Source organism: Amphiprion ocellaris, chromosome 2, assembly GCF_022539595.1.
Source record: "Amphiprion ocellaris isolate individual 3 ecotype Okinawa chromosome 2, ASM2253959v1, whole genome shotgun sequence".
Lineage (NCBI taxonomy): Eukaryota > Metazoa > Chordata > Actinopteri > Pomacentridae > Amphiprion > Amphiprion ocellaris.
The window spans coordinates 37872742-37884984 of record NC_072767.1 but is presented as its reverse complement, the minus strand read 5'-3'; the positions used below and the strand labels follow the sequence as shown (position 1 = coordinate 37884984).

At 37.2% G+C, this 12243-nt stretch overlaps 1 protein-coding gene across 4 annotated transcripts in view; it reads left to right on the top strand.

The window, feature by feature from the left end:
* The first annotated feature begins 104 nt into the window (after nucleotides 1-104).
* tjp3 (tight junction protein 3) overlaps nucleotides 105-12243 on the top strand; it is a 28314-nt gene continuing 16175 nt past the window's right edge. The window contains exons 1-4 of one of the 4 annotated variants that reach the window (XM_055018094.1): nucleotides 105-265; nucleotides 11371-11427; nucleotides 11819-11943; nucleotides 12052-12154. In XM_055018094.1, coding sequence (XP_054874069.1) covers nucleotides 11380-11427; nucleotides 11819-11943; nucleotides 12052-12154 — 276 coding nt within the window. In that variant the 5' untranslated portion in view covers nucleotides 105-265; nucleotides 11371-11379. Of the gene's footprint in view, nucleotides 266-5375; nucleotides 5743-7354; nucleotides 7617-11172; nucleotides 11253-11370; nucleotides 11428-11818; nucleotides 11944-12051; nucleotides 12155-12243 lie in introns of those variants that run through there. The other 3 variants (XM_055018088.1, XM_055018092.1, XM_055018097.1) reach the window with 3 other exon arrangements.

The following is a 12243-nucleotide window of genomic DNA, read 5'->3' as shown; positions in this document are numbered from 1 at the left end:
GAACCTTTATCAAACCAAAACTAGGAGGAACGTTTGTTTCACTTTGACGCTCCTCTGGCGTGATGACGTCGTGAAACTCACCTGTGCGTGGCTCCGTCCGGGCCACGCCTCTCACCTGAGTCCGGGAAGATTTAGGGGAAACTTTCCGAACCACCGAGAAACGGCGAAGTCGGTGAGGAGAGAGAAATTTCTGACGAGCGGATTTTGTAAAACTTAAACGAGTCACCTAGTAGAAGCGTCCGGACTGAGCAGGGAAGCTTTACAGGTGAGTTAGCTTCAGTTCTGCAGGTGTTTCCTGGTTCACAGCTGCTCTCTAAGTCCGTATGTTCACCTGAGGAGGGCGAGGAGAAGCTCAGGAGACACTTCTGTAAAGTTTTACTGCAGTGAACCTCAGTTTGAAAGGTTTACCTCCTAGTGAAGGAGTCAACACTGAGCAGGAGCTAAAGGCTAACTGCTAACTGACTTTACTGTTTAATCTGAGTATGACGTGTGGTTTACTTTCATGCTCTGCGGTGTGTTATGTAGAATATTTAGTTTTTGGGTTAACATAAGAAGAATTTTTGAGGATTTCTAACATATTTGGGGCTTGGCAAGTCCATAAATCTGGAGATTTTAGCCTGATTTTAGCCTATTTTCATGTTATTTCAGAGGGAAATTAATATAGAAGGAGAGACTTTCACTTTGTGCTCTGCCCACATTAATATGAGCAGTTTTTCTAGTGGTCCTCAAACCGTATGCCTTAGAATTAGTCTGATTAATGATTATTATGATTAAGATTATTATTACAGCTGGAATCATATGTAAAGGTGGAAATACTTGTTTTCGTACGTTTAATTGAACAGTAATTTTGACCAGGAGAAGAAATGCTGGTGTTGGTGAGGAGAAAAAGCTCACCCATAACATCCCATAACAGAATATCTAAAATAAATAGTGTTTAAAGTGAATTTTCTGCCTGTTTAGATGTCAAAAAAGACAGAAGATTCCATCTATAGCCTATTGATAAATTATGTAACTGCAGCAACTTGCAATAAAACAATAAATGTGTCTTTATTACTGCTCCGCTATCTGCTGCTATATTTTGTTACGTTACTTTAATAATATGAGTGGTCATTTTCTGTATTTAGTTATGCAAAACTATTTATACATACTCAGTAATGTCACTGCTGCAAATTTCTGTACTGTGGGATGAAAAAAAAACCCTATATTCCAACATTTCTGATCAACTATATCATGTTATTTTGATGGATCCAGGGCTGTTTTTTTTAATTACTTTTACTTTTTTTAAACAACAAACAAGCAAAATTCAATCTCATACTATTCCTATAGCATTCAGAGCTACAGTATCGGGCATTTAGACCTAACAATGTCTCCGTTTGATGGAGTTTAATGGTGAGCTTTAGCATTAGGTTTACGTTGTCTGGAAGTTTATTGTCAGCTGCATGCCTCATTTTATCCTCACCGTACTGGTTCTGCCACACGTGCAAGTTTCTACCTGCCCGCCACACGGTTTCACAATAGTTTCGGCTGCATTCCCAAACCGCTACGTCTTCCTCTCCTTTGACCCTAATCACTAGTTATTGGTACGCTGTTTGATTAAGGATGAGTGGAATCTGTGAGCTGTGCTGCTCTGGAAAGCTCTCACAAGACGATTTGTGTTACAGATTTGGGCTTTCTAGGTTTAAACGGTAAATCCTGGATGAAATAAAGCACTCTGATCTGTGCTGAAGGTTTAATAATCCTCCTCAAAACACTTGTGTGTAGCTGATATCAATAAAATCCTCTTGATCTGCAAACAGTTCACTGATTTCAAATAGAAATTGCAACTTTAATCAATGCAACTGGCAAATAGAGACTGCAGATTTAGATATACGTCATGCAGCAGAGCAGAGTTTAAGTGCTGTTTTAGTGGTTTTACAAGTCCCTGCTTCTCCTGGTGTGACAGCCGCAGTTTAGTATCTCATGTGTTAAAGCTCCATAACGCGTTTTAAATTAATTGCACAGTGAAAGTTAAACAGCAGCAGCTTGACTCTCTACCCAGACCTTTATTTGCTTGTTCTAACAAATGAAACACCTGATAAATGTTAGCACTGAAGCTAAGTAAACACCTAATACTGCTGTAAATGATTTCCTTCTGTAAGTGATTCGCAACACTGCTCACAATACCTGCAAATATTAACCTCAAAACGAACCAGCAGCTTTAAAATTCATGTTATCTTTTTTTTTCTTTTTTTTGTTATCTTTTTTAATAAATGCAGCAGTTGTACCATTTATATTATATTTTATTTACATGTAGTTTTTTTCTTTGGTGAAAGTACCATTTTGGAAGTTCCTGTCCTTGTGACAGAAACTGGGGTGCCAATGAAATCACAATGTGAGGGATAACCTCCTTAAACAGTATTCATTTTTGACAGTTTGGTCAATATTTGTGCAATACTTCTGTCACTAAAATGGGAACTGCTCTTTTAAGATGCATTTTGCATTGAAGTTTTTGCACAAAGTTACTTTTATAACTTGGAATACAATTTTTAAAAAAATTTTCTCCTCATGGTTGTTGTTCGTGGAAGACTTAACCTAATCTATGCTTAAACCTGCAGTAGACATGTCTCGTTTAAAAATAGAAATATAAATTTGCTGTTTGCTCTAACCAGATTTTGAAAAAATCAAAAAATTCCACACTTCTTGGTGCTTAAGTGAAGCCATCAGTGACTCAGCTGTGACTAACAGTAATGTGACAAAAAATTCAGGGACTTTTCAGCTAAACTGGGCTGAACTGCAGGTTGTGTTTATGGAGTGCATATAGACAGATTGTATGGAAACAAATTTTTATATAGATATATATAGTTTATTTTGTTTAGTTGCATTTTTTTGCTCAGTTTTTCTGGATTTGCATGTGTGTGTGTGTGTGTGTGTGTGTGTGTGTGTGTGTGTGTGTGTGTGTGTGTGTGTGTGTGTGTGTGTGTGTGTGTGTGTGTGTGTGTGTGTGTGTGTGTGTGTGTGTATAAATATATATAAACAATCACAGAAAAGCAGCTTTTGTTTTTTTATTTGTCATGATTTATGGCATTAGAACTCCACAAAAGACATTTTTTAGGTCTATAATTCTTGCTGTGGTTGTGCTGTTTCCATAGAGGTGCAGGACTTTCTGTTGCAGTGAAAAATGAACCCACAGTCAGTAAAAATGCAGAGAAAGAAAAAGGAGAGAGCCAAGAACTCCTTGAATCTCAGAGGATTAAGGGGATAAATGCTGTATAAACTGCTATGGAGGATGTCATTTATGTCACACATAATGACCTCAATGTAGCAGTTCTACATTTTACACTCTAATTTGTTTAATCTTCAACACATGAGACAGTTTTAAGCTTATTTTGTAAAAGTCTGGGCTTGAATTGCATGTGTGCAGGTGGCTGTAAAATGGGTGTTTGCAGCACTTGAACATTGTTGACAACATGCCACGAATACGTCTGCTGTGAGTGGAAGCTACAAAGACCTGACCTGTGTAATTACAACCTCTCTGTGGGCTCTGTAAACCTCTGGAGTATTTGTCCTCTAAGCTCCATATTTACACAGAGAGGCTTTGCTATTCCTCATTACCCACTGAACATAATAAGTCCGTTGGAGGCTTCTTCGGTCATTAATATTTATGAGAGGAGCCTATTTGAATGATGCACTGTGGAAGAATTCTAGTTATGCCTCCGCATTCATAGTGAAACTCTGAGTTTAGCTGTGAGCTAACCTGTGGTGAAACAAGGTGCTCTGGTAGTTTGCATGTTTTCCGGCCAACAGGAGTGGCTGCAGAGTGAAATGAAAGAAATAAAACACCGTCTGAAGCGACTCAGCTGCTGAACAGACCCAGTGTGAGCCAGGAATGAGTGATTATTTACCTACCTGGAGGGGACACACCTCTGCTAAGTGCTTGTTTTTAGTAACCGTAGTAGCTGCTGGCCGGGTTCTGTTTTCTGCAGATAATTAATAATTCACTGCTGGTGCTCTGACTGACCTGAGGCCAGCTGTTCCACCTGCTGATCTGACACCAGGAGCCTGCATCTGTTACCATGCAAAGTCTATTAAAAAACTGTTTGATAGAATAGTATAGCATTCTAAAACTGTAAAAGTGATGAAAATGGCAGCATATATCTGAATAATAATATTTTTAGCTGATTTAAATAGAGTAAAAATAAAAACAAAAAAATCAAAAAATATGTAGACATTATTTACAGTTTTTATCTGGTGGTTTTTTTTAGTTTAAACTTGTTAGTGAATGCTTTTTTCTGTGATTTATTAGTTATTATCTGTAATTTAACAAAGCAGGAGAAAACAATTATTAAATAAAAGTAAATTGTTAAAAAAAACTGAAGCCAAAAACAATTTTAAAAAACACTACATGTTCATCCATATTTAATAAACTCCTATGAATTGTGGAAGGGTTTGTGTTTTTTATTGTTAAGTCTAAAAAAAAGATGAAGCCAAAAAAAAACCTGAAACAGAATTAAACCTGTAAGACCGACTGTTGCAAAAATAAAAATACATCAGTTTTATTTTTACAATTATTATTATTTTTTAAATTGTATAAATTATATAATTTAATTAAATTATATATTATATAAATTTTATTTATATATATATATATATTTATATATATATATATATATATATATATATATATATATATATATATATATATATATATATAAAATGTTCATTTTTTTCTATATTTGGGTTTTACAGATTTTACATTTATATATAGCATGTATGTTACATATATGTTATTTATTATTTAAGTATTATTTTTGCTAAAAAAAATTTTTTACTATACTTCGGTTTTACGAGGTTAATAATGCTTGAAAATGTTCAAGAAATTGCATTAAATGACTATTAAAATATTAAATTTACTTATTGTACTTGTAATTCTTCTAAACCTTCATAATCCACACACCAATCTGAGTTTTAGGAAGTGAGAAGCTGTTCTGTTCCGGTACACCTTCACATCTTTGTACTTCCTCCTGTTAAGTTAGCTGATCAGAGTGGCTGCAGCCTTGTCGCTGATCATCAGAATTAAACGATAAAAACCTGCAGCACGCCCAGACTTTGATGTCTAAAAGTTAATCATGAGACAGAGATATGATCTGCTGCCACTTCCTGATCCCGACACACAGCAGGCCTCTGTAGGAACCCAGGAAACTTTACTCAGGACCTATAGTGTAGCAAACACCCCATCAATTATTAACAACCCAGCGCTCTCATTCCTGAAACGTAACCATAGCAGCCAGCAGACTGAAACCCAGCCAGCAGCCAGAGACCTGCTGCTGAATGTGGGAAAGTTAACAGGACACATACCGCTGACAGTGGGGGCAAGTGGACTGTTTGACTTATGAACCCGTCACAGAGGGAAGAATCGAGAACGCAGCTTTAGAGAAAAGGACCTGTGACTTGTCTGCTTATCAGAGGAATCACACTTTGTCACTTTTAGGCTTTTCTCAATTTTATTTTGGAATAGTTTATGGTGTCTTTTTGCTGCGGCGTCTTTCTGTCTGTGGAAGAACTGCATGAGTGATCATGTGTGACTGAAATACAGACAGCAAATTACTTTCAACTGGATGTTTTTGTGACTGAGTCGGTCTGCAGGTGTATTTTTGTGGGAGAAGAAGCTTCGTTTTCATCATGAATCTGACACAGAGACTGAAACTACTGAAGCATTTTGGCTCTCTGCCTCCAGAGCCTCCACCTCCGCTGCTGGTGGTGCCTGTAAGTCCATGGATAAAACTATAATAAGTTCTTTGTACCAGGACATTACTGGTGCATCTTAGTTTATTTGTATTGTATGAGATCAGTGTGCAGTTTCTCTTTGTATTTACAATAAATAGCTGAACAGTTATAATAACATCTGAAAGGCACGAAAAGTTTACTGTGAAGCACATTTCATGCATAAATGCACTTTAAAGAGCATTACATAGTGCAATGAAACAGGTTTAAAAAGAGAGAAAAACATTCAAATTCAGACTGAATGAAAATAGAAAGTTCAGTTTTTAAGTAAATAACAATTTTAGTCAGAGTGCAGGCAAGTTTAAACCAAAGTTTTATTTAATTAGATGTTTTGTTTTGTGGCTGATATTTTTTCCAGATTTGAGTTTTTATCTTTTTTAAGATCAAAAAGTTTATATACTCACGAGACCAACCATTTAAATAATACCTGTAATCTTAAAAATAAAGTGTAAACTCACCAAACTTCTGCTGGTTAAAGCTTTAAAAATGCAGTGTAAATGTGAACGCTATTGTCTTCTCATATTATTTTGAAATAAAGTTTAGATTCCAGATATATTAATGCAACAATATTGGCTACAGAAAGTCAGTCTGTACTGTGATTAGACGTGTAACAAAAAGACAATACGTACGGTAGTAGACCTTTAATTTAACACAAATCTGTTGCATATTTAGTTTTAGGAATAAAACATGTATGTGCTGCACTTTGTTTAGTATTTTTAGATATCAGTAATGATCTTCAGTCTGATATTTGCCAAAATACAGACCATCCATCCTATCTATCAGTGTGGCTTTATTAGAATTTGTAAATTTAGGCTGCTTATCAGACTAGTTCTGATCAGTATTTTGACAACATTGGACATTTTATAGACTTAATTAAGATTACATGATACTAGATATCACCGATAAATGGTTTTCCAACTTGTTTTGTCTAATTGCTGCTATACACAAATGAGAACATCAGATCTTTACTTTAAGCATATTACGTCTCCTACTATTGGCTCACAGGCAGATGCAGACATAAAATACAAGGATTTTTAAAATACGCACATTTGCTGGACGAGACAGGAAAACTACTTATAAGACATTTTCAAACAAAACTGTAAACCTTTTATGCTTTACAGTTGTCATCTTGCTGTCACTTTTCATTCTGAGCCAGTATTTGAGGTGATTTTTCATTTGAAACCGTTGTTGGCTGATACCAGAGATGATGCTGACATCATTGTGCATTAATAGACTATAATCAGTCGAATGATTGAAAACAAGGAAAGCTAATGTTTTTTAGCTTGAAAGCAGCTCGATTTGAACTTTCTTCTTCAGGTGATCAATAACCGATAAATCTGCAGAGTTTTTCATCTGCAGCTGGATGAGATGGATGCAGGGCTCCATACCTCTGTGTGGTTACATCCTCTGCCACATTTAAGGTGTTTCTCTGCTCTCATATCTGTCTGTGGGGGGTTGGAGGCAGTGCAGCTCCACCTTAAATCCACATTTATGAAAGGGCACTAGAGAGTGTCTCAGAGTGGGCAAAGGCTGCAGAGGGAGGAGCCATCTCCAGGTGAGCTCGCTCCTGGATGTGTTTTTTTCTTCTCCTTGTTGAGAAAGAAACACCGCAGTTGGTTATCTTACAGATAATTTCAGCGGGAGGAGGATCAGCTTTCTGTCGGACAGCGTCTAAATTGAGCCGATCCGAGGAAGGAGGAGTTGGATTACTGAGGATCTGTGATTGTTTTTTACTGCTGCTGGTATCATATGGAATATAAAGAGCTGGCTGTTCGCTGAGTGCTGGAGGCCACAGGTGTTTTGTTCAGGTTAGAGAATCCCAGCGGGAAATGGAAGTGAGGTTCAAAGACCAAGTGGTGAGTGGAGAGCGTTTTAGTATAGCTGTGTGTAATGTGGCTGTGAATATGTAAGAAAAATGTAGCTGTAAAAATAAACCATATCTGATCTGTATGAACTCTCACATAAATGTTCTTTAGAGCTGCGAAAATCTAAAGCTGCAGTTTAGACGAGGCTTTTATCAGCTGATACAAAATCACAGTAACCTCTTATATAGTGTTGACATTTTGTACTTTTTCGCCCATTTTTTTTTTGTTTTATCTGTATTTCGTGTCCGATTTTTACGAGTTTTTACAGTGCAACCTGATTCAACTGAAATGTCATGTTTGTAATGAAGAAGGCCTGATTAATTTCTGTAAATTCACCTATTTTTAGGTTATTCCCTCCATTCCTGACCACGACTACACCTGTTTTTTTGCATACTTTTTTATAATCAGTGGCTGATAACTATTTTTATGGCATTTTAATCGTGACTTTCTGATCTGCGCTTTCAGATTCATCATATCACTGTATCCTCTTGCCCTCAATCCCGAGTTAAAGTTTAACTGATTGTAATTCTGCTTCTTGAATATGAGTTCGCTCAGCAGCTCAGTCTAGCAACAGATTTGTCCTCCTTTAGTTTCCTCATCGGGACACTTATGAAGTTCTTCTTCAATCTTATTTGTAGTTTGTCCCTTCCTTGATGCAGTCGTAACTTCTGTGAATCCTGATTTCATTATAAACTGGTCTCTGTTCTGATGGACTGGATGAAAGGTTCAAGGACGCTCTGCAAACAAGCTTCCATTCGATTTTTCTACTTTTAACTAATCTGTCTTTTTAAATTGACAGATTTAAATGGCTAAATGAGTCTACAGTTTCAAACACCTTCACATATCAGTAGCTTAACATGAGTCAGAAAGTCCATGACCAGCTTTTATTCTTGTAATCAGGTCAGTAGAGTTTTTTTGTCCTCAGGTTTATGATTAACTCAAACAAATGGCCTCCTGTTGACAGACTGTACACTGAACACCTGCACCCTGACTTAGCTCAGTTTAAGATTATTGTGGCGATAAACTGAAATATTTTCTCCCTCTCAGTAACTGTGTTTTAGTAGTATTTTAATATATTAGTACCATGTTAAGTGTAACTTAATTTGAATGAGGCAAGCTTGACAGAATCAGTACATTTGCTTATTTTCTTTTAGGTAATGAGGTTGGTTCGGTTCTGCAACTAGATTTTAGACTGTTGATTATTTGCTCGATTAAACCTTTAGTTGTCAAAAAATAGGGGAAAAAATGTCAAACATTGTTTCCCGAAACCCAAGACGACAAATGTCTCGTGTAGTTCACAACTTATATATATTCTGCTTAGTGTCACAGAGAAGGAAGAAGCCACAAAATCTTCAAATCTACCCCCAGCAGTTTCAGGCTGTTTTCCACTCCTGTCACATTTTTCCTGCTGTGGATTCATTTTTATCTGGAATATAGTCATGGACCTTCATGGAAACAACACAATCATAGCTAGAAATACAGAGAACTCAGAAATGTTTATTGGGAAATATAACACAATTATAATGCCATGTCTTTTATATATATATATATATGTATATATGTGACTATTTATTTAGCAAAATTTTAAAAAAACATTGAATCAGCATGTAGAACATACAAAGTACCCACTGGTGTTAGCAATACTGGGAAAAATAGTGACTTTACATACAATAGATCATTTACTTCTTACATTTTTCATTTGTTTCCTGCCTGTGTAAACACCACCTGCAGTTTCCCCAGTTAAGCTGAAAAATTCACGATTTTCTGTCACTTAACTCTTGGCCACAGCTAAATCACTGTTGGCTTCACTGTTGCAGTGAGAGGCACAGAATTTTTTGTGTTTTTTTTTTCCAAAATCTGGTTAGTGTATATATTTTACAATATCACTATTTTAAGCTCAGATTTGATTAATTATTCTTATGGAACAGCACCCCACAGATAAGTAGTTCAGGGACTGTCAGAAAAGTTGAAAATCTAAAAAATCTTTCTGCTTTTATTGTTTCTGACTCTGATAAATGATGTACATATATATATATAGAGAGAGATTTTTTTTTAATTAGGAAACATGCTTTGGAGTTTGGAGGGTTAAAAAGCTGAAGTCAGAGAATTTAGACTTTTTTTCCCTGGAAAAAAAATACTCAAACCTATTAATCGATTCCCAAAATAGCTGACAATTAATCTGGTAGTTGACAGCTAATTAGTTGAATGCTGCAGCTCTAGTTAGGTAGTAAGAGGACGTTGGATATTTTGGGCGTTTGTTCTCAGTGACTTTATTTAAAGTTGCAAATGTCATCCTGTAACCCTGTTGCTAATAGATGTCAGAGTCTTACACTCACTGTGTGACCTACATTATCTACTGTAGTAAAGTTTGAACAAACTGTAACCCGTTTATGACAGCTGATGATAAGAACCTCCGTGTCTCTGACTTGTGTATCTGGCTTTACTTGTTCTTACTGTGAAGCAGCAGTTTATGATATATAGTCCATGAACAGCCCAGGCTTTGTTTTACAAGGAGGTAGTATGTGGAAAATGTAAATCACGAGAGGCATGTTGTGGCGTTAGTGTAGCAGGTAAAAGTATGCTGTGTTCATATGTGGAAAATCCTTTCCAGGAAAAATAACTGGAGTAGGTGTAGAAATATGCAGAATAAAGGATGTAACAGTATAAAGACTCAAGTTATTTCATATAAAAAAGATAAGATAAAGATAAAGTTCTTTATTTCTCCCCACTCCAGGGGAAATTTACATTGTTACAGCAGCTTTATTTACAATATATACAAGGGTGAAAAAATTTTTTAACAGAAAAAATAAAAATAAAGTTTAAAAGTGCAGAGATGAACTGAATTGATTTGACCCTGATAAAACTCAGTCACGAGGCCTTAGCAACCCTTATGTGAAACCAAGGCTTTATTCCTTGTTGTTCCTAGAAATAGTATCCAATCAATAACACAGAAATAACATGTTTGCCCAGAAAACATTCTTCAAAACAAGCACAAAACTGAAAAACCTGACTGTCGACCGAAGCCCTACAATTTTCATGAACCTCCTGGGCTGTGAGATCCGACTGGGACGATTTACAGAGAGTAAGGTATAGAAATATGCTGTGTAGAACAGACACAGTGTGTTTGTGGCCCTGGAAAAGGAAATGTATTTGGTTGGTTGATCGACAGAAAGTTAATCGTAGTTTTCAGGAATAATGGTGAACATTTCCTGCTTAGACCAGCTTAAAATATTAGAATTTAAAGCTTTATTTGTTGTACAAGAAGGTACAGTTTTTGGACTGTTGGATAGACTTAGTAAGACATTTAAAAATATCACAATTGACTGGATTAAAGTGCAATTTTCTATTATTTCTCGACCTTTTGCAGAACAAACATTGAATTAACAATCAAGAAAGTAACGAAAGTCGTCGATATTTGCAGCTTTTCCTGCCTCTGTACGTTGTTTTTCTGTTTGTGCGCTCACTGAACCAGATGTTATACGTTGTCAGCACCACAAAGATTCAAACACACATAGCAGGTAGCTCCTCCTCCAGACCGGTCAGGCAGGATTCAGACAGGTGTGAGCATGCTGAGACCAGGTTGCACACAAGCTCTTTCTGTTCGGCTCAGGCTCAACCGTCCCCCTTGTAAGGACCCGGATTACATGACAGGATCAATAAATCATGAGCCAGTAATGTCGGAGTTAATCATTTATTTGTGAAAGCGTAAAAGTGTTCTTATGATGTGTGTTTTTTTTCTCTGCAGAAACCAGGCATGGAGGAGTTAACGATATGGGAGCAACACACGATAACACTGAACAAAGTAAGTTGTTTTGCTTTTCCACTTTTAGAATCTACATGAAATTAGAAGGAAAGTAACTTTAATCTGCAGACTGTTTAAGCTTGGTCTGTGCTCTGTTTATGGAGTTGAGGCAGGTTCAGTGCATTTTGTGATTATTGTGAAGGACTTTCGGGGTTTGACCCGAGCCTTGCTTCAGACGTCTCAGTTTCACAGCTCAGGCTGCAGCAGGAATTCAAAGCGACACACCCTGCTGCACCCCACAGCAGCACTAACTTCACCGTCCCGTCTTGACCCGAGCTGAACGTGGCTGGAATGTGCTCCGTCTCCCTCTATCTCCTCCATCTCCCTCACGTGCTAATTCTCTACCTTCCTGCATTCTTTCACCTGTCATTCTGTTCCCTCTAAATTGCAGGATCCCAAGTTTGGGTTTGGTTTTGCCATATCTGGAGGCAAGGACAAGCCTCACCCAGACACCGGGGACACAGCGGTGGTGGTTTCAGATGTGCTGCCAAGTGGACCGGCCATGGGACGACTGTTGTAAGTCGACTACACGACTGTTTACAGAAGGAGATACATGATCTCCTGTCTACATACGTGTGTAATGTTACCTGCTGACAGAGTCGTACTGTTTTTTGTGCCTTGCAGCAACAAAGACCAAATTGTCATGGTTAATGGACAATCTATGGCGAATGTGCACTCTAACTACACCATTCAGACCCTCAAGTCATGTGGCAAGACAGCCGACATAGTGAGTATGGAGAGAGAAGCAGCTTAAGCCGGGCTCACCTCAGGAGTTCAGGGGTGATTTACCTTCGTTTAACCCCTTCAACAAATCAG